Below are 21,637 nucleotides of genomic sequence, written 5' to 3'. Positions count from 1 at the left end.
GGACAGTAGTGGAGAAGGTGGAAAGTTTTAAGTTCATCGGCGTACACATCACGGACAAACTGAAATGGTCCAACCACACAGACAGCGTTGTGAAGAAGAAGCAACAGCGTCTCTTCAACCTCAGGAGGCTGAAGAAATTTGGCCTGTTACCTAAAACACTCACAAACTTTACAGATGCACAATCGAGAGCATCCTGTCGGGCTGTATCACCGCCTGGTACGGCAACTACTCCGCCCAAACAATCGCAAGGCTCTCCAGAGGGTAGTGAGGTCTGCACAACGCATCACCAGGGGCAAACTACCTGCCCTCCAAGACACCTACAGCACCCGATGTCACAGGAAGGCAAAAAAGATCATCAAGGACAACAATCAACCGAGCCACTGCCTGTTCACCCCGCTATCATCCAGAAGGCAAGGTCAGTACAGGTGCATCAAAGTTGGGGCCGAGAGACTGAAAAACAGCTTCTATCTCAAGGCCATCAGACTGTTAAACAGCCATCACTAACATTGAGTGGCTGCTGCCAACATACAGACTCAAATCTCTAGCCACTTTAATAGATGTAATAAAGGTATCACTAGTAACTTTAAACAATGCCACATTAATAATGTTTACATATCCTACATTACTCATCTCATATGTATATACTGTATTCTATACCATCTATTGCACCTTGCCTATGCCGCACAGCCATCGCTCATCCATATATTTATATGTACATATTCTTATTTAACCATTTAGATTTGTGTATAAGGTAGTTGTTGTGAAATTGTTCGATTACTCGTTAGGTATTACTGCACTGTCGGAACTAGATGCACAAGCATTTCGCTACACTTGCATTAACATCTGCTAACCATGTGTATGTGACCAATAAAATCTGATATGATTTGCAATGTGCACTATTTTTGACCAAAGCCCTATGGGCCTTCCTACATGCCCTATGGGCCTTCCTACATGCCCTATGGGTCTTCCTATGGGTCTTCATACGGGCCTTCCTACGGGTCTTCCTATGGGCCTTCCTATGGGCCCTATGGGTCTTCCTATGGACTTTCCTATGAGCCTTCCTATGGGCCTTCCTATGGGCCTTCCTACAGGCCATATGGGTCTTCCTATGGGTCTTCATACGGGCCTTCCTACGGGTCTTCCTATGGGCCTTCCTATGGGCCTTCCTATGGGCTTTCCTATGAGCCTTCCTATGGGCCTTCCTACAGGCCATATGGGCCTTCCTATGGGCTTTCCTACGGGACTTCCTACAGGCCTTCCTACGGGTCTTCCTATGGGCCTTCCTACAGGTCCTATGGGTCTTCCTATGGGCCTTCCTATGGGCCCTATGGGTCTTCATACGGGACTTCCTACGGGCCTTCCTATGGACCTTCCTATGGGCCCTATGGGTCTTCCTATGGGCTTTCCTATGAGCCTTCTTACGGGCCTTCCTATGGACCTTCCTATGGGCTTTCCTACGGGACTTCCTACGGGCCTTCCTAAGGGCCTTCCTATGGGCTTTCACATTAACACCACTGGGATGAGTGAGACTTCTTTCTTCCACACTATGCAAACCTGGTACAGATATCTGGCTACAGTCAGAGACACATGGCTATGGTCACTACATATGATTCATCCATCCATTACATCACTCAGAGACGCACATGCACAAGGTTCACATTAAAACATTATGCATATGAAAACGAAGGCTAGCGATTGGATCTCGCAGTCGCTTCCAATACTGAGAAACGTGAACCTTTGCTTGGTTAAACAAGACTGTTGTTTAACCAGGCTAGAACAAACCATACTGAATTATGTTGTTTAACCAGGCTAGAACAAACCATACTGAATTATGTTGTTTAACCAGGCTAGGACAAACCATACTGAATAATGTTGTTTAACCAGGCTAGAACAAACCATACTGAATTCTGTTGTTTAATTAACCAGGCTAAATCAAAACAAACTGAATCATGTTATTTAATTAACCGGGCTAAATCAAACCATACTGAATTATGTTGTTTAACCAGGCTAGAACAAACCATAATGAATTATGTTGTTTAACCAGGCTAGAACAAACCATACTGAATTATGTTGTTTAACCAGGCTAGAACAAACCATACTGAATTATGTTGTTTAACCAGGCTAGAACAAACCATACTGAATTATGTTGTTTAACCAGGCTAGAACAAACCATATTGAACTCCGTAATTCAGTATGAAAATTAACCAGGCTAAATCAAAACAAACTGAATTATGTTATTTAATTAACCGTGCTAAATCAAAACAAACTGAATTATGTTGTTTAACCAGGTCACAACTTCCACCGAAGGTCCCTCTCCTTGTTCGGGCGGCGTCCGGCGGTCGAAGTCGCCGACCTTCAAGCCATCGCTGATCCTCTTTTCATTTTCCATTGGTTTTGTCTTTTCTTGTATCTCACCTGGTTCCAATCCCATTCATGACATGTTGTGTATTTAACCCTCTGTTCCCCCTCATTGTCCTTGTCGGTGATTGTGTGTTTGTAAGCATTGTGCAAGTTATGTTCTGGTGTGTGACGGGTTTTGTACCTGCTTGTTTTTATTTTGTATATTTTGGTTTTCGGAGTTTTGAGCACTTATTAAACTGCTCCGTTTTATACCAAGTTCAATCTCCTGCGCCTGACTTCCCTGCCACCAACATGCACCCTTACAAACCAGGCTAGAACAAACCATACTGAATTATGTTGTTTAACCAGGCTAGAACAAACCATACTGAATTATGTTGTTTAACCAGGCTAGAACAAACCATACTGAATTATGTTGTTTAACCAGGCTAGAACAAACCATACTGAATTATGTTGTTTAACCAGGCTAGAACAAACCATACTGAATTATGTTGTTTAACCAGGCTAGAACAAACCATAATGAATTATGTTGTTTAACCAGGCTAGAACAAACCATAATGAATTATGTTGTTTAACCAGGCTAGAACAAACCATAATGAATTATGTTGTTTAACCAGGCTAGAACAAACCATATTGAACTCGGTAATTCAGTATGAAAACAAACGTAGCTTGACTTGAGCGCTCAGGGCATTTCCTTCAGATCACCCTAATTACATACAGTAGAGGAAAGTACTAAAGTAAAAAATACTTGTACAAAAGTCATTTTTGGGGGGTATCTGTACTTTACTATTTATATTTTTGACAACTTATTTTAACTTCACTACATTCCTAAAGAAAATATATATCTATATCCTCTGACACCCAAAAGTACTTGTTATATTTAGAATTGCTTAGCAGGACAGGAAAATGGTCCAATTCACACACTTATCAAGAGAACATCCCTGGTCATCCCTACTACCTCTGATCTGGCAGACTCACTAAACACAAACACTTCATTTGTAAATGATGTCTGAGTGTCTGGTGATCAGTAAAGAAATAAATCAAGAAGACTGAGACGTCTAGTTTGCTTAACATATGGATTTTTAAATGATTTATGCTTTTACTTTTGATTCTTACGTGTATTTGAGCAATTACATTTACTTTTGATACTTAAGTATATTTAAAACAAATAGTTTTTAGACTTTTACTCAAGTATTATTTTACTGAGTGACTTTAACTTTTACTTGAGACATTTTCTATTAAGGTATCTTTACTTTTACTCAAGTATGACAATTGGGTACTTTTTCCACCACTGATTACACAGCACAATACCTGTTTGCCTGAGTGGCAGTGACTGCTCTCAAATGTAATAAAAGGACAACTCCATAATGACAAAATACGCAATAATATTCAAACCAATCCAGACAGAATCATAGCTGTCACTGTGATGGGCCACCTCCCTATCTACATCGACGGGACCGCAGTGGAGAAGGTGGAAAGCTTCAGGTTCATTGGCGTACAGTTCACTGACAAACTGAAATGGACCACCCACACAAAGAGTGTGGTAAAGAAGGTGCAACAGAGCTTCTTCAACCTCAGGAGGCTAAAGAAATGTGTCTTGTCACCTAAAACCATCAAATGTTTTTTTTTACAGATGCACAATTGAAAGCATCCTGTCGGGCTGTATCACCGTCTGCTCCCACTGCAATCGCAAGGCTCTCCAGAGGGTAGTGAGGTCTGCCCAACGCATCACCGGAGGAAAACTACCGGCCCTCCAGGACACCTAGAGTGCCCGATGTCACAGGAAGGCCAAAAAGATCATCAAGGACATCAACCACTCGAGCCACTTCCTGTTCACCCCGCTATCATCCAGAAGGCGAGGTCAGTACAGGTGCATCAAAGCTGGGACCGAGAGACTGAATAACAGCTTCTATCTCAAGGCCATCAGACTGTTAAACAGCCATCACTAGCACATTAGAGGCTGCTGTCTATAGGCATAGACTAGGAATCACTGGCCACTTTAAGGAATGGAACACTAGTCACTTTAATAATGTTTACATATCTCGCATTACTAATCTCATGTGTATATACTGTTTTCTATACTATTCTACAGTATCTCATTCACTTAATAATGTTTACATATCTTACATTACTCATCTCATATGTATATCCTGTATTCTATACTATTCTACTGTATCTTAGTCCGTTCCGCTCTGACATCGCTCGTCCATATGTATATAGTCTTAATTCATTCCTACTTAGATTTGTGTGTATTGGGTTTACAGTATGTTGTGTAATTTGTTAGATATTCCTTGTTAGATATTACTGCACTGTCAGAGCTAGAAGCACAAGCATTTCACTACACCCGCAAATACATCTGCTAATCACCTGTATGTGACCAATAGAATTTGATTTGATTTGATATAATGGACTTGTGTTGGTGTGGTAGCATAGGAGAACAAGCTGGAAAAAAATGTGTCTGCACACACACACAGGGAGACACACACAAACACGTACATGCACAGGCACGCACACGCACCCACACAGTGAGGCAGAGGGAAGCCTTATCAAACGATGTAATTAGCATTCAGATGTCAGTAGCCCTGTCGTTGTCATGACAAAGACGCTCACGATAATGTAATGACACCGTTCTGATTCGCCAAGACGTGGACGGTGGTGAACGGCCTCGTCTACTTGAAAACCTGGTTAATTTGGGCTCAAGAGCCAGCAGCTCTTGAAAAGGCCCTGCATACAATTTGCATTTATGAATTGAATTTGAAGACAGAGCCAATAACTTACTGAGGAAGAGATGTGTTACCTGAATCAGCTCAGACAGCACAACACTAATGAACAACTCTGTGTTTTCCCCGGCCTTACAGAGCACAGGGCCATGTTCAGTGGGGCACACTGTAGTCAAAGCTTCTGTAACAGGGAATTAAAAATGGGTGTTCTTATTGGACATATTCTGGTAGTACATCCTCGTTTCACTCTGTTTCAAAAAGTTTCTTCCTTTTCAACATAACCCATCTCTTTCCTGTCAGTCTGGGACATAGCATGCTAGTCTGGGACACATCATGATGATGTATATTCATGGGACATAACATGCTAGCTTCATCATGATGATGTATATTCACGGGACATAGCATGCTAGCTTCATCATGATGATGTATATTCACGGGACATAGCATGCTAGCTACAGCATGATGATGTATATGCATGGGACATAGCATGCTAGCTACATCATGATGATGTATATTCATGGGACATAGCGTGCTAGCTACAGCATGATGATGTATATTCATGGGACATAGCATGCTAGCTACATCATGATGATGTATATTCATTGACATAGCATGCTAGCTACAGCATGATGATGAATATTCATGGGACATAAGCGTGCTAGCTACATCATGATGATGTATATTCATGGGACATAGCGTGCTAGCTTCATCATGATGATGTATATTCACGGGACATAGCATGCTAGCTACAGCATGATGATGTATATTCATGGGACATAGCATGCTAGCTACATCATGATGATGTATATTCATGGGACATAGCGTGCTAGCTACAGCATGATGATGTATATTCATGGGACATAGCATGCTAGCTACATCATGATGATGTATATTCATTGACATAGCATGCTAGCTACAGCATGATGATGAATATTCATGGGACATAAGCGTGCTAGCTACATCATGATGATGTATATTCATGGGACATAGCGTGCTAGCTACAGCATGATGATGAATATTCATGGGACATAGCGTGCTAGCTACAGCATGATGATGAATATTCATGGGACATAGCGTGCTAGCTACAGCATGATGATGTATATTCATGAACCTGGGCTAGCAGGTGGAGACAGGTGGTTCTCTAATGAGCTGTCCTAATGACTGGCTGTGTTCACCTACTATACAGTGCATTCACTATGACAGGGAACATTACCACGAAGAACGACACCACTTGGCAGAAGCATGTCGTATGGTGCAGTATACAGACCTCAATATGTCTCTTTTTTTCAGTGTGCAAGTCTTTGAAAGTATATATTTTATTTTATCTACGATTAGGAATCCATGATAAAACAGTATTTTCCATTACACTATTGTATAATAGCTCATCTCTTTGTGACTGGCTTCCTAAAACAGGTAGGCAATAGGAATGCATGGCTTAACAAGGGTGAAGTCTTCCTCATTCACCTACTGTACAAATAACTGAATCAAGCATCAAGCGAACAACAATAAAGGTGAACCACAATGAACTTTTATTATGCTATTCCGCTCTATTGCTATCTCATTATGACTAAATAAATCATCTGACCTAGCAGTCTGCCTACTTGAGAGTGTAAAATAAGTCACACTCATGTTATAAGCTACATTTCCTGGTTCCCACTCACAGGCCCACTCAGTCTGGTCTCTGGGCTGTAGTGTGATGTTTGTTTATAACATGGCTGTTCCTCTTCAGTATGAATCACTGGTTCTGACTATTCATGACCAGAGAGGTACCTAACGGCTCGATTCAATCCATTGTAGCACAATTTACATTTGTTACTATGTTTGGCCAACTCTGGATCTGGTGTCCATGTTGTTGTGTTTGTCCAACTCTGGATCTGGTGTCCATGTTGTTGTTTGTCCAACTCTGAATCTGGTGTCCATGTTGTTGTTTGTCCAACTCTGGATCTGGTGTCCATGTTGTTGTTTGTCCAACTCTGGATCTGGTGTCCATGTTGTTGTTTGTCCAACTCTGGATCTGGTATTCATGTTGTTGTTTGTCCAACTCTGGATCTGGTGTCCATGTTGTTGTTTGGCCAACTCTGAATCTGGTGACCATGTTGTTGTTTGGCCAACACTGAATCTGGTATTCATGTTGTTGTATTTGGCCAACTCTGAATCTGGTGACCATGTTGTTGTTTGTCAAACTCTGAATCTGGTGTCCATGTTGTTGTTTGGCCAACACTGAATCTGGTGACCATGTTGTTGTTTGTCAAACTCTGAATCTGGTATTCATGTTGTTGTATTTGGCCAACTCTGGCCCCGTATGTCTGTCTGTGCGGGTGGAGGGGTATATGCATAGAAATATAATTATTAGAACAGACATTCCCATCCAAGTCAATGTTCTGTGATGGGTGGCCCGGTGGCCATAATGAATGTACCCATGCCAGGAAGTAATATAAAGTAATTCTATTTCTATGTGTATAGCTACCGTATGTACGTTCTGTGTGTATTAAAGTCTACAGAAGACTCACGCTAGTCTACTCCTATTAGTAAATAGAAATATGAGTCAGTCTACAAGGGTCATGCTCATGACTTGACTATATATATATATCTGTACGAACTATGTTCTTTTCCAAACTTTATTCATCTCAATGTTTAAAATGGCTCACAATCTCATATTTTCTGTCCTCCACCAATCAATGTCTTCCTGAGTACTGCTACCGTCCTACATGATATCCACCGTTACTGTGCCACAGGAAGGAATAGTGTCCTCTTACACTCCACTGGGCACAGACGTCAATTCCACGTCTAGTCCACATTGGTTCAAAGTAATTTCATTGAAATGACGCGTAAACAACGTTGATTCAACCAGTGTGTGCCCAGTGGGACTCCTCTGTCAGGCTTTCACAGTATGTATATTTTAAGTGCTACAGATCAAATGCTGGGTCCTGTTTATTGTCAGTTGTCCTTGTTAATACCAAGGCAATGTGTTAACACTCCCCTGAAGCTTCTGATTGGTCGGTTTAGTGAACTGTGATTGGCTTTCTGTCCAAGGAAGTAGTCACAGTTTCATCCAATCACACCACGTACATCCCTGATCCATCCAATCACGTCCCGGCGTACATCCCATATCGACGGTCCGTACCATCTCAGACCACTATGGGGGTGTCAGAGAAGACAGAACTAATAGACTCAGCCACAGACTTCTTCCTCCTTCCCTTCCCCAGTAACCCTCCCTCCACATCCATCTCTCCCTGGTCCCCCTCCCCATCGTTGGGGTTCACCTTCCCGTTCAGCCCCTGTCCCAGCTCCTTGGGGTCGATGAAGGCCACGTGCCTTGGGTCAGTGTTGTTGACCAGGTCCTCATGGCTGGGTGTGGCGCTGAGCATGGAGGAGTGGATGGAGTCCTCGTGGTTCTTCTTGGGGCAGCAGAAGCATCGGCAGGGGGTCAGGTACAGGTAGATGAGCACTAGGACCACGCTGGTCAGGCAGCCCACCAGGGTGGTGTAGGCCGTGTTCAGGGCTTCGCCGTTGCCGTTCTCCGTGAAGTTATGCACCTTTGGGAATCGATAGGAATGGAGTTGATTTGAATTGAATTGTTATTTACATTTCTTGTCTTTTTTCACTAATCCAGAGTGAATTGAATTGGTTTGAGCAGAATTGAATTGGTTTGAGCTGAATTGAATTGGTTTGAGCTGAATTGAATTGGTTTGAGCTGAATTTAATTAAATTGGTTTGAGCTGAATTATCCCCCAAGGGGAAATTAAGATGTCACAGGATCATTGGACACACAACATTACAACACACAACACGTATACATTATGAAACAGTATCCAACATACCTTGAGCAGCACGTAGAGCGTCTCATTGAGGGCTTCGCTCACAGCGTAGCATGTGTACGTCCCCGAGTCCTCCGACTTCACCGGGCCGATCTGGAGACTACCGTCAGGAAGCACCTTGGCTGTCTGATTAAGGCCTTCCGTCACCACTACATCACCAGGCATCACCCAGGTCTTAGACAGATCTCTGTGTTTAGTATCACAGCGCAAGATCAGCGTCTGTTCCAGCCAAGCTTCCTCGTCCGCCTCGTAGAACGTACTACAGTTCATGTAGTCTCTGTTCAGGTCGAAGACCCCCACCCTGCTTTTCTGGGACCCGGGGAGATAGCAGCTGTACTCATCTTTAAAGTCCAGGGCTGAGTTGAGCCGGCGGATGTGCCAGTGGGCCAGGAGACTATATAGGCTACAGTCACAGATCAGAGGGTTGTTGTGGAAGTAGAGGCCGTTCTTTATCCAGGCAGGCAGCACCTGCAGCTCCTCAATGGGTGGAACCTATATTAGATTCAAATGTTTATGTCCTCAATGAGTAAATTCATTTTGCAGCAATAACATATAAAAAGTCAATGAACATACAAAGTAATTGATAAAAACACCACTTACAATGTAAAAACATTATATGATGCACCGTCACTAATTAGATTAGATTAAATTGTGCAAAAAATACAGGTAAAAGATGCTATGCACATGGGTCTTTCTATAAATCATGGGGCCAAATGTGTGACATTGGGATCAAATTTTCAAAATGGTTTGAAACAAAAAATAATGCAGTTCCACATATGTACTTAGAGGAATTGAATATGCAAATTGGCACATCTATACAAAAACAGAGGCCTAGGATTATACACAAATACAATTATCTGTAAAGGTGCCTCAGTTGAGCACTGAATTTTAAACACAGATTCCACAACAAAGACCTGGGAGGTTTTCCAATGCCTCGCAAAGAAGGGCACCTATTGGTAGATGGGTAACAATATAAAAAGCAAATACTAAATATCACTTTGAGCATGGTGAAGTTATTATTTACACTTTGATGGTGTATCAATACACCCAGTCACTACAAACATACAGGCGTCCTTCCTAACTCAGTTGCCAGAGAAGAAGGAAACCGCTCAGGGATTTCATCATGAGGTCAGTGGTGACTTTAAAACAATTACAGAGTTTAATGGCTGTGATAGAGGAGAAAACTGAGGATGGATCAACAACATTGTAGTTACTCCACAATACTAACGTAAATGACCGAGTGAAAAGAAGGAGGCCTGTACAGAATAAAAATATTCCAAAACGTGCATCCTGTTTGCAGCAAGGCACTAAAGTAATACTGCAAAAATGTGAGAAAGCAATTCACTTTTTGTCTTGAATACAAAGTGTTATGTTTGGGGCATGTCCAGCACAACACATTGCTGAGTACCACTCTCCATATTTTCTAGCACAATGTTGGCTGCATCATGTTAAGGGTATGCTTGTAATCACTAAAGACTGGGGAGTTTTTCAGGATAAAAAATAAATGGAATGGAGATAAGCAGGAAAATCCTAGAGGAAAACCTGGTTCAGTCTGCTCAGATGAATTCACTTTTCAACAGGACAATAACCTAAAACAGAAGGCCATATCTACACTGGAGTTGCTTACCAGGAAGACAACGAATGTTCCTGAGTGGCCGAGTTACAGTTTTGACTTAAATCTGCTTGAAAACCTATGGCAAGACCTGAAAATGGTTGTCTAGCAATGATCAACAACCAATTTGACAGAGTTTCAAGAATTTTTAAAAGAATAGTGGGCAAATATTGCACAATCCAGGTGTGGAAAGCTCTTAGAGACTTACCCAGAAACACTCACAGCTGTAATCACTGTCAAAGGTGCTTCTAGAAAGTATTGATTCAGGGGTGTGAATACCTATGTAAATGAGATATTTCTATATTTCATTTTCAATAAATTTGCAAACATTTCTAAAAACATGTTTTCACTTTGTCATTATGGGGTATTGTGTGTAGATGGGTGAGAAAACAAATGTATTTAATCCATTTTGAATTCACAACACAACAAAATGTGGAATGAGTCAACGGGTAGGTATATTTTCTGAAGGCACTGTACATCCTTTAAGTTTAGGTTCATACAGACATTAGCAATTCAAATGCAAGGACCTGTAGGGACATTTTAAGCACTTAGGACCTAATATAAACTGAACAACAAAAAGAAACGCAACAAGAAACAATTCCAAAGATTTTACTGAGTTACAGTTCATAGAAGGAAATCAGTCAATTTAAATAAATGCATTAGGCCCACATGACTGGGCAGGGGCGCAGCCATGGGCAGGCCTGGGAGGGCCTACCACTTGGGAGCCAGGTCCACCCACGAGGGAGCCAGGCCCAGCCAATCAGAATGAGTTTTTCCCTGCAAAGGGGCTTTATTACAGACAGATATAGTCCTCAGCAACCCCTCTCCCCCTCCTAGCAGTTCCTGGAGAAGTGAGTATACTCTAACTTTGCCAAAAATGTCCAAAACGGCCCACCCGGCGAAGGAAATGCTCCCTGAGTGAAAGTCTATGAGAAACAGTGACACACTTAGAATGACCTAAAATGATCAAAGAGCATATCGGTATATATTTTGTGTAGTTACCCATTAAATCAAGTGCACATGCACCTATTTTTATGTTTACCTTTATTTAAGTAGGCAAGTCCATCTTGTCCTGACAAAATATCCCATTTACTACGGGAACGTTATTTTTCCAAAAATGAAAATACTGCCCCCTAGTCACAAAAGAACAAATTCTTATTTTCAATGATGGCCTAGGAACAGTGCGTTAACTGCCTTGTTCAGGGGCAGAATGACAGATTTGTACCTTGTCAGCTCGGGGATTCGAAACGTGCAACTTTTGAATTACTCGTCCAACGGTCTAACCACTAAGCTCCCCTGCCGCCCCATGTCTTCAGCGGGCATTGCGTATACTCACTTCTTAATCCCCACCATGAGTATCAAAGTAGTATCGTGCAAATCAAATCAAATCAAATGTATTTATATAGCCCTTCGTACATCAGCTGATATCTCAAAGTGCTGTACAGAAACCCAGCCTAAAATCCCAAACAGCAAGCAATGCAGGTGTAGAAGCACGGTAACCATTATCCTCGTAACCATTATCCTGTGGCGGTATATGCTCTACCTTATCAATTGATAAAGCTGACGGAACAGATCTGAATGTTTAGTTTAAAATGTTCATCACATTTCAGGGCACCGCGGTAAAGACTTTATGCAAATGTTCCAAAAATGCAATTAGCGGGAAAACACCTTTCTAAAATGGGCCTCACACCTGAGGGGCGGTTTCATGGACAGAGATAGAAATATCAGTTAGAAATGTTGAAAGAGGTGAAATTAAAGATGCCACAACAATCATTGGTTAGTAAGATAATGGTTACGAGGATAATGGCGACTGGGATAATGGTTACAGGGATCATGGTGACTGGGATAATGGTTACGGGGATAATGGCGACCAGGATGATGGTTCCGGGGATAATGGTTACATGGATAATGGTTACCTGGATAATGGTTATTCAGATAATGGTTATGTGGATAATGGTGACTAGGATAATGGTTCCTGGGATAATGGTTACATGGATAATGGATACCCGGATAATGGTTATTCAGATAATGGTTACGGGGATAATGGTGACTGGGATAATGGTTACGGGGATAATGGTTACATTGATAATGGTTACCAGGATACTGGTTATTCAGATAATGGTTACGGGGATAATGGTTACTAGGATAATGGTTACGGGGACAATGTTTACCAGGATAATGGCTACTGGGATCATGGTTACTAGGATAATGGTTACAGAGATAATGGCTACGGGGATAATGGTTACTAGGATAATGGTTACAGTGATAATGGTTATTGGGATAATGGTTACATGGATAATGGTTACAGGGATAATGGTTATGAGGATAATGGTTACAGGGATAATGGTTACGAGGATAATGGTTACTAGGATAATGGTTACGGGGATAATGTCTTTAACGGCTGCTAGACAATGAAAGGAAGAGAACCAACGGGAGAAAGCATATGAGAAAGTCTTCACATGAGATGAGAGTTAGCTAAACAAATGGATTGAGGCAAATAATCATGATATCATTCTGCCAGGTAGACATACTGCAGGCTACTTTGTAGTTAACATTTAATAGAGAAGGTTTTTGTGAAAGCCATTTCCATTAAAACGTTATTCTGATGAATTTATTCATACTATTTCATCCTTCCACAATATATAGTCCCGAAACAAATCTAGGGTTGGTACCCAAGCCGGCTGGTCGTTTGTTCTATTGGTTCGGTTGCCAGAGATACGACCCAGTCGTTCAGTCTTTTTGTTCTGTATCTATATGGACCCAGTCGTTCGTTTTAAATATTCCTTTGCCATACTGGCTGGCAACATTCTTATCCCTTGCTTGCTAGCCAATTACGGCTAGCGTACAGTCACATCAAACAGTGCAGACAATAACAACAGTAGCTTCATTTGTTTAAGCTGTTTTCTAGTGACATTTATTTGGATACATCCATAACAATGCGCTAATGAGGTGCGATTTAGCCTGGCATAGAAAATGTGCTCTCTCGTCAGGACACTGTTGTTCAGAGGAGCTAGCCAACAACACAGAAAACACAATCACTTCAAACTGAAGCTGGAAAGACTGCAAACTATCTGCACTTTGTTTCGTTTGACCTTTTTTCAATTGACATTTCTTTGTATGTATCCATAAAAATGATGCCTGCTGATTCATGATTACGACCGGCTGAGTAAAACTGTCTGCCTGTCTGTCTCGTCCAGACTCCCGACAAGTTCATTACTATGGGACAGCTGGAGATCAAATTTGAATACAGAAACAATGTTTCAAATGTCAGAGAGACAGACATGTTTATACAAATCTCCGCTGTTGAAAACTAAATGTTAGTCTAAAGGAAATGTGAGATAATGTCTAGATGCTTTTTATAGTGGAGATCAAGGTTATAAATTGCCTGGCTGGGCTGATGAGACAGTGGATTACGCAGTCAGATGGAACAGAATAAATAGGCATTTTAAACTTCATAGATTTAGCCGGTGGTAACTTGTGGAATAGACACCGACTGGAATGCGCTTTTAACCAATCAGCATTCAGGATTAGACCCTGCCTTTGTGTAAATAGACTACTTCAAGCCCCTTGTAATTGTTTTAAATTGCAGGTGTAACATGGAACCCAGATGTATTTGTAATTTCATTACCAGATCATATTGTGTATAAATTCACTAGGATATGTCATTTGTTGTCATTATACTTAGAATAATAAATAAGAATAGGGTTTGGTGTTGCGCGATAATATATCCTGCACAATTACGCACAGTAGACTCTGTGTCTAAATGAAACATGTAACATATGAAAACATGAGCTCATTACCTTAATGCTTTCTCTGTTAAACCTCACAAGACCCTGCTGTAAATCAAGCAAAAAACAACAGATGATCCACCTCAATTTGTTGGAAATATTAGATCCAATGTGAATACAGTCACAACTGTCTTCACCGGTGAAAGGAATGAGACACCAAAACATCCTGGACATTCTCAAACACCTTTTTTCCCCCCCTCAGCACGTGGGTTGTAGTGGAAATTGTTTGTCACTTGACTGTCATTCGGAAATTCCTTCCTGGATCAGATGTTGATGTGGTGAAAATATCACGCCATTATTAAACACGCTCAACACCAAATGCGCATCCAACAAATATTATACATAAATTATTGAAGAACTGGGTAAATAACAGTATCGATTTAAGGTTTTAAGTTTCACGGTTAAAAATTAAGGTGACATTTTTGGTTAGAAGCATTCGATTTTGCAATCACATACATTTTGGGGGATTTGCGTGCCCATGAAAACTCTGTTCACCTGATAACATGGGACACGAAATGTTAAGTAGTTACACTGCATTTCTGAGATCTCTGTACAAAAAAAACTGTCAGACAGATAGATCCAGGATTCAAGGTATAATTTAACTGATTAATGCTGATTATACTTACATAAATGCAAGGACAGAAAGTTAGGTTTAATGTCCCACGATTTTGGACAAATCCGTCAAGACACCAACCATGAGAATGTGTTAAACACAGGTTTTAAATCTATTTGTGAATTGTATTGAATATAGCTATGCTCCCAACTTATATCTTAATGTAATGACATGACAAAAATTGGCAGATTATTAGCAATGAATTACAAACAGCTGTAACAAGTTGTCTAGTGTAGGAAATCCTCACCCTAGTTTATAGAAAGACCCACTTACACTTCACGTTATTATTTAATATAGATGTATGAACCTTGATCCTGTTGGAGGAGATGTCCATCAGGCGGAGTTTCTCCAGGCGGGTCTTGTCCTTGACCAGTTCCAGGGGGAAGCGTGAGATCATGTTCTGGGACAGGTAGAGTTTCTGCAGGCTGTGGAGACCCTGGAAGGCTGAGCGGTCAATCTGAGATATACGGTTGTTGTACAGCAACAGCACCTGCAAATAATATGGAAATATGGATTTTGTAATTATGGAAATTGTACATTTTATCAAATAATTCAGCTGGTACTACAGTACCAGTCAAAAAGTTTGGACACACCTACTCATTCAAGGGTTTTTCTTTATTTTTACTATTATCTACATCGTAGAATAATAGTGAAGACACCACAACTATGAAATAACACATACGGAATCACGTAGTAACCAAAAAAGTGTTCAAAATCAAATTATATTTTAGATTTGAGAATTTTTAAAGTAGCCACCCTTTGCCTTGATGATAGCTTTGCACACTCTTGGCATTATTTCCACCAGCTTCATGAGGAATGGTTTTCCAACAGTCTTGAAGGAGTTCCCACATATGCTGAGCACTTGTTGGCTGCTTTTCCTTTCCTCTGTGGTCCAACTCATCCCAAACCATTTCAACTGGGTTGAGGTCAGGTGCTTGTGGAGGCCAGGTCAACTGATGCAGCACTCCATCCCTCTCCTTGGTCAAATAGCCATTACACAGCCTGGATGTGTGCTTTGGGTCATTGTCCTGCTGAAAAACAAATGATAGTCCCACTAAACGCAAACCAGATGAGATGGCGTATCGCTGCATAATGTTGTTTTAGCCATGCTGATGCCTTGAATTCTAACTAAATCACAGTGACAGTGTCACCAGCAAAGCGCCCCCACACCATCACACCTCCTCCACCATGCTTCACGGTGGGAACCACACATCCGGAGATCATCCATTCACCTACTCTGCGTCTTACAAATAGACTGTGGTTGGAACCAAAAATCTCAAAGTTGGACTCTTCAGACCAAAGGGCAGATTTCCAACAGTCTAATGTCCATTGCTTGTGATTCTTGACCCAAGCAAATCTCTTCTTCTTATTGGTGTCCTTTAGTAGTGGTTTATTTACAACAATTATAATTTATCTTCTGCAGCAGAGGTAACTCTGGGTCTTCCTTTCCTGTGGCTGTCCTCATGAGCGCTTGATCGTTTTTGTGACTGAGCTTGAAGAAATGTTAAAAGTTCATGAAATTTTCCGCATTGACTGACCTTCATGTCTTAAAGTAATGACAGACTGTCGTTTCTCTTTGTTTATTTGAGCTGTTCTTGCCATAAAATGGACTTGGTCTTTTACCAAATAGGGCTATCTTCTGAATACCACCTCTACCTTGTCACAACACAACTGACTGGCTCAAACACATTAAGAAGGAAATAACTTACACAAATTAACTTTTAACAAGGCACACCTGTCAATTGAAATGCATTCCAGGTGACTACCTCATGAAACTGGCTGAGAGTGACAAGAGTGTGCAAAAGCTGTCATGAAGGCAAAGGGTGGCTATTTTAAAGAATCTCAAGTATAAAATATATTTTGATTAGTTTAACACTTTTTTGGTTACCACATGATTCCATATGTGTTATTTCATAGTTTTGATGTCTTCACTATTATTCTACAATGTATAATCCTTGAATGAGTATGTGTGTCCAAACTTTTGACTTGAACTGTTTGTAAAAGTCAGAATTGTAAAAACAACTATCTCTCTCTGTCTCTTTGTCTCGCTCTCTCTCTCTCTCTCTCATACTCTCTGTCTCTCTCTCTGTCTCTCTCTGTCTCTCTATCTCTCTCTGTCTCTCTCTCTCTCTGTCTCTCTATTCCTCTCTGTCTCTTTCTCTATCTCTCTCTGTCTCTCTCTCTCTCTCTATCTACCTCTCTTTGTCTCTCTATTCCTCTCTCTCTCTCGCTATCTCTCTGTCTCTCTCTCTCTCTCTCTCTCTCTCTCTCTCTCTCTCTCTCTCTCTCTCTCTCTCTCTCTCTCTGTCTCTCTCTATCTACCTCTCTTTGTCTCTCTATTCCTCTCTGTCTATCTCTCTCTCTTTCTCATTGTCTGTTGTCTCCCCGTCTCTGTCTCTCTCTCTCTCTCTCTGTCTGACTCTCTATATTTCTTTCACTGTCTCGTCTCAGTCTGTCTGTCGCTCTCTCTCTCTCTATCTGTTTCTCCTACTCTCTCTCTCTCTCAATTCAAATGGCTTTATTGGCATGGGAAACATGGGAAACCTGGGAAACATTGCCAAAGCAAGTGAAGCAACAACAAAAAAGCAACGAAAAAACGAAAACAAAGACAACAACATTAACAGTAAACATTATACACACAAATAGTTCCAAGAGAATAGCAACGTTAAAAATAATAAATTATACTTTTTCTATTATCAGTTTAAAATGCTACATAAGAGATGTACAGTGGTGTGACAATGTGCTAATAGTAGAATGTAAGAATGACGGTGGGGGGGGGGGGAGGGGGATAAATATAGGTTATATTACATTGGTGTTTCTGACTCACTGGTTGACCTTTTGTTGTGGAAGCAAGTCACACATTTTGCTGCTGGGATTGCACACTGCTGCATTTCACCTAACAGATATGGAAGTATGTCAGAATGTGATTTGTGTTCGAAATTCTTTGCTGGTCTGTGTAATCTGAGGGAAATATGTGTCTCTAATTATGATCATATATTTGGCAGAAGGTTAGGAGGTTATCTCTCTCTCTCTCTCACCTCCAGCTGCCCCAACGGTTCGAAGATGAACTCGTCCAGCTGTCGCAGGTCGTTGGAGGACAGGTCCAGGTAGCGCAGGTGTTTGACGTAGACAAAGGCCTCGGAGGAGAGGAAGTGAAGGCCGTTGTGACTGAGTAGGAGGTTGTGGAGTTTGGTGAGTTTCACCGTGGTCCACTCAGCCCTCAGCCGGGAGACGTCGTTGTAGCTGAGGTCCAGGACGGCCGTGTAGAGAGGCAGGCCAGTGGGCACTGTAGTCAGGTTCATCTTGGAACAGCTCACGATATTACTGGCACAGATGCAGGTCTTGTGGCAGTTGAGGGTTGAGGCTACCGCCCCAGACGGGTACCAGAGGAGGGCCAGGGAGAGGTACAAGGCCCATTGAACCTGGACCCTCCTCAGGCTGGGAGAGGGAGAGGGAGAGGGAGAGGGAGAGGGAGAGGGAGAGGGAGAGGGAGAGGCAGATGGAGAGGCAGATGGAGAGGGCTCTGGCAGGGCGTCTGCTCTGTGTGGAGGCAACATGCTAGTTGTTGGTGTGTTGTTGTTATTTAAGGAGCAGAACTTCCTGTATTATAGTTCTCTTCCTACACAGCATGGAGCAGCAGCTGGTGGAATCCCTGGCATCGCATAATTGAGGTCTGAAAGAAAAGCAAACCAACTAGTGTTGTTGTAAACAGAGACGGCTGTATCAATGCATTCAAATGTTAAAGGTCCAATAGAGCCATATAATATACAATCATTTCTGGGTAACAATTAAGGACCTTACTGGGATTGTTTTCAATTAAAATGGTGTGAAAAATTAACAAAAATAGCTTCTTAGCAAAGAGCAATTTCTCAAGCTAGAATTTTATTAGGACTGTCTGGAGATGAAAACAGGGAATTAGCTGTTATTGGCAGAGAGGTTTGGAACACTATTTTGTATTGGTCTATTAACTAATTTACTGCCAGGCAGGTCCAAATCTCCATCCCACCAAAACAGGCTGAAATCTCAGGTGGTCTTTTCAAACCGCTCTTACACTAAAAAGGGCATTATCATCATTTTCAACGTCAGTTGCCTTTGAAGGGGCAATCTGCAGTTGCTTCATCCATTCTTTGCTTCTAAATGCATTAAATGTACCCATTGATTCTTGAAGAATATAACTTATGTCTCGTGAGCTTAGTTCAACTGTCATACGCCCCATCAGAACCTAAAATAGAAGCTTTTTTTTTCACTCCAATGTTTGTAAACAAAGTAGATGTAAACAAAACACTGTATAGTCTCAAAACATGGTTGAAACTATAATGTTGATATGATGGATGGTCAGTCCTTGTATCCGTACCGTAGCTCTGTCTATCCGTTTGAGAGTGGTTACATTTCTCCAGCCCCAATCCCCCCGAAACAAGGGGGAGGAAAAACGTTTCGTTTCAACTGCTGATTGACGCTTTAACAAATCGTTTGTTAGTAATTATATTAGTTTCTGCACATGCACAGTGCTGGTGAATTCAATGTTGCATTGCTCCATTCCATTTGATCCAAAACACAGCAATGGATCAAGTCATGGAAATGTTGATAAATTATAAATGATGTATCCTACCTTCACGTCAGATCAGATTAAGCCATTTTCTGAAATTAAATCCATCCGCTACCAAATCGGACACGTCTGTTTATAATTTGCACCTCGTTTTAGTCCCTTACAGTAATAGTCTATCCAATGTAAAGACAATAAGTGGGATGCAGGGCGAAAAGAAGAGAGCGCTGGAGAAATCCTTCCTTGCTCCCAGATCCTGACAACACACTGCTCCGCGCCGCATCCAAAACTCGGTATAAAATTACGCAAGGATAAGATTATGTAGAAATGTAAGAACACATGTCCTTGTTGGACCGGTGGCACTCACCCAACCTGAATTAATGACAGAGATAAATTCAACGCCAGGTATTCTGATGATGCATTATGTTCCCGAGGACAAGTGGTCTGGTCAGCCAAGCGACGGCCTTCGATTCCTTACGTCTTCTGCAGCAAACCAGTGCGTTTTCTCTTCATGAGTCGCATTGTCAGCAGCATCTCTGCGAGCTGAGGTGGTGAATCATGGGAGCGCATGAGCAGTCTTGTCTTGCCAGAAGAAATTGTTCGTGTTTTTTTCTTATTCATAATACTCCAGTCTGTGTAGTGTCACTGCTGCCCACAGCAACTGGCCGACTTTTGTAGACGTGTTTTTTTTCTTCCAATACTAGACCAACAATGACTGGTGGCCAACACTCACACTACGATACTAGTGGTACCCACTCCATAAAATCCATATTTTAACCTACGTATTGTGATAATCGGTTGTTTGATCTATAACCTGTTAGCTCATACGCCCCGCGACCGTGATATATTGGCCTAAAGGCCGAGACAATAAGAAGACAGTGGCAGAATAAATTCAACCACACCTTTGTTTCATCACAAAATCGGATAGCAACCTCTGTCCAGTGAAGTCCACAACGCATTTCGCATGTACAGTAACATACAGTACATGACCTACAGCCTGGTCAAGCAAGTTCATGTTTCCGATATTTTAGGACCGCTAATCAACTATTGATTTAGAACCACAGAGAGTTACCGCAAGTCACGAAGAAACCCGGAGCTGCCTCCACTATTCCAGCACCATTTCAACTTTAACATTTCAATATCATCAAATCACCTCTGCTTAGTCTAATACAGGGACGAGTAAAATATACCCCAAACTATTTAGTCCAATAAGATAAATATGATGTGGCTGTCCATGGTTCTGATTTCTGTGTGTCGTGTGCGTGTGTGCACGTGTTTGTGCAAGTAGAAAAAACATGTTGACTCACCCTACTTGTAGAGAAACACCAATGCCTTCCTTCTCTCTTTCAAGTTGATGAAATGGTCTGTCACCCTGTCATACAGTACATGCTTTTATGTTTTTGTTGTCCTTGGCTACTTGGCTAAAATGCTTGCTCGCTAGTATAACTTCCATTCATGGGCAACTTTAGCTAGTTAACATTATCCTTCTACATCTAGCTACATATTGAACTAACATGCTCTCAGGCCAGGGGCTCAACAATGTATGAATGAATGGTTAGATCAGAATCACTGCTATAACCATTGGCCAGAACGGGGAAATAAAACCACAAGTCCACATCCCTATTTCCATCCATGGCTAATTTAGGAAAAGGTCCCATTTTGTCTAGCAAGCCACCAGAGAACAACACCACAACGAGCTGCAACAATTATAGTTTTTCTGTCAATGACGTCTGCTCTCAATGGGATTTCATATGAGTGAAGCCAAATCCAAGATGGCTTCCCTTCACACCTTTTTTTTGTTGTTGGTTTGCCAGAACCATTCACAGTTGAGCTCAACTCAAGTTAAGCTCAACGCTGATTGGCAAATGTTTCACACTTTCTTTGTCAATGGAGGCCAGATGGTCGCTGGCTGCCCTTACCTTCAGCGCTACAGGCGGCAACAATGTCATACTCTTTATGACCAGACAGAATCAGATAGATGGTCTACTCATAGAGAGACAGAGGCGCGCTGTTTAACTCGCTCGGATGCTTTCTCCTGTGAAATACATTCAACCTCTTGCGAATTGAAAGAAAATTATGAAATACAGAGAGAATAAGATATATATATATATATTATTTATTTTGGGGGGTTGGGGGTGGGGGTGGGGGGGGGGGGTGGCTTCCCATGGCAACCATGAATACACTC

The 21,637-nt window shown here is 41.6% G+C and overlaps 2 protein-coding genes across 3 annotated transcripts; one reads left to right on the top strand and one right to left on the bottom strand.

Annotated features, from left to right (window-relative positions):
• The first annotated feature begins 930 nt into the window (after positions 1-930).
• LOC109875713 (keratin-associated protein 21-1-like) lies at positions 931-1,482 on the top strand. The gene has a single exon (XM_020468135.1). The coding sequence runs from the start codon at positions 931-933 to the stop codon at positions 1,480-1,482; it is 552 nt and encodes a 183-aa protein (XP_020323724.1).
• A 5,104-nt stretch (positions 1,483-6,586) lies between these two features.
• On the bottom strand, positions 6,587-20,298 carry amigo1 (adhesion molecule with Ig-like domain 1). Of its 2 annotated transcripts, none has more exons than XM_031804338.1 (5): positions 19,519-20,298; positions 17,948-18,582; positions 15,217-15,399; positions 8,900-9,388; positions 6,587-8,614 (listed from the first exon to the last, which is right to left on the bottom strand). In XM_031804338.1, exons 2-5 carry the CDS (start codon positions 18,464-18,466, stop codon positions 8,207-8,209), a joined length of 1,599 nt encoding a protein of 532 aa, XP_031660198.1. In that variant the 5' UTR covers positions 18,467-18,582; positions 19,519-20,298; the 3' UTR covers positions 6,587-8,206. The 2 variants fall into 2 exon arrangements, with proteins under 2 accessions (XP_031660198.1, XP_031660199.1); XM_031804339.1 differs by having other exon boundaries at positions 19,820-20,297.
• Positions 20,299-21,637: the final 1,339 nt, after the last annotated feature.

This window comes from Oncorhynchus kisutch, linkage group LG24 (assembly GCF_002021735.2).
Source record: "Oncorhynchus kisutch isolate 150728-3 linkage group LG24, Okis_V2, whole genome shotgun sequence".
NCBI classification, from domain to species: domain Eukaryota; kingdom Metazoa; phylum Chordata; class Actinopteri; order Salmoniformes; family Salmonidae; genus Oncorhynchus; species Oncorhynchus kisutch.
The sequence above is the reverse complement of the archived record's forward strand: the minus strand, read 5'-3'. Positions and strand labels throughout refer to the sequence as shown.

What these genes read in the sequence shown, in the direction of transcription:
- LOC109875713 (XM_020468135.1), top strand. Translation starts at nt 931, where the DNA reads ATGCCCTATGGGCCTTCCTACATGCCCTATGGGTCTTCCTATGGGTCT.
- amigo1 (XM_031804338.1), bottom strand. Translation starts at nt 18,466, where the DNA reads ATGTTGCCTCCACACAGAGCAGACGCCCTGCCAGAGCCCTCTCCATCT. An exon ending in TCTCCTCCAACAGGATCAAG is followed by an intron (nt 9,389 to 15,216) that starts GTTCATACATCT and finishes AATCTAATATAG; the next exon opens with GTTCCACCCATTGAGGAGCT. An exon ending in CGCTCTACGTGCTGCTCAAG is followed by an intron (nt 8,615 to 8,899) that starts GTATGTTGGATA and finishes CGATTCCCAAAG; the next exon opens with GTGCATAACTTCACGGAGAA.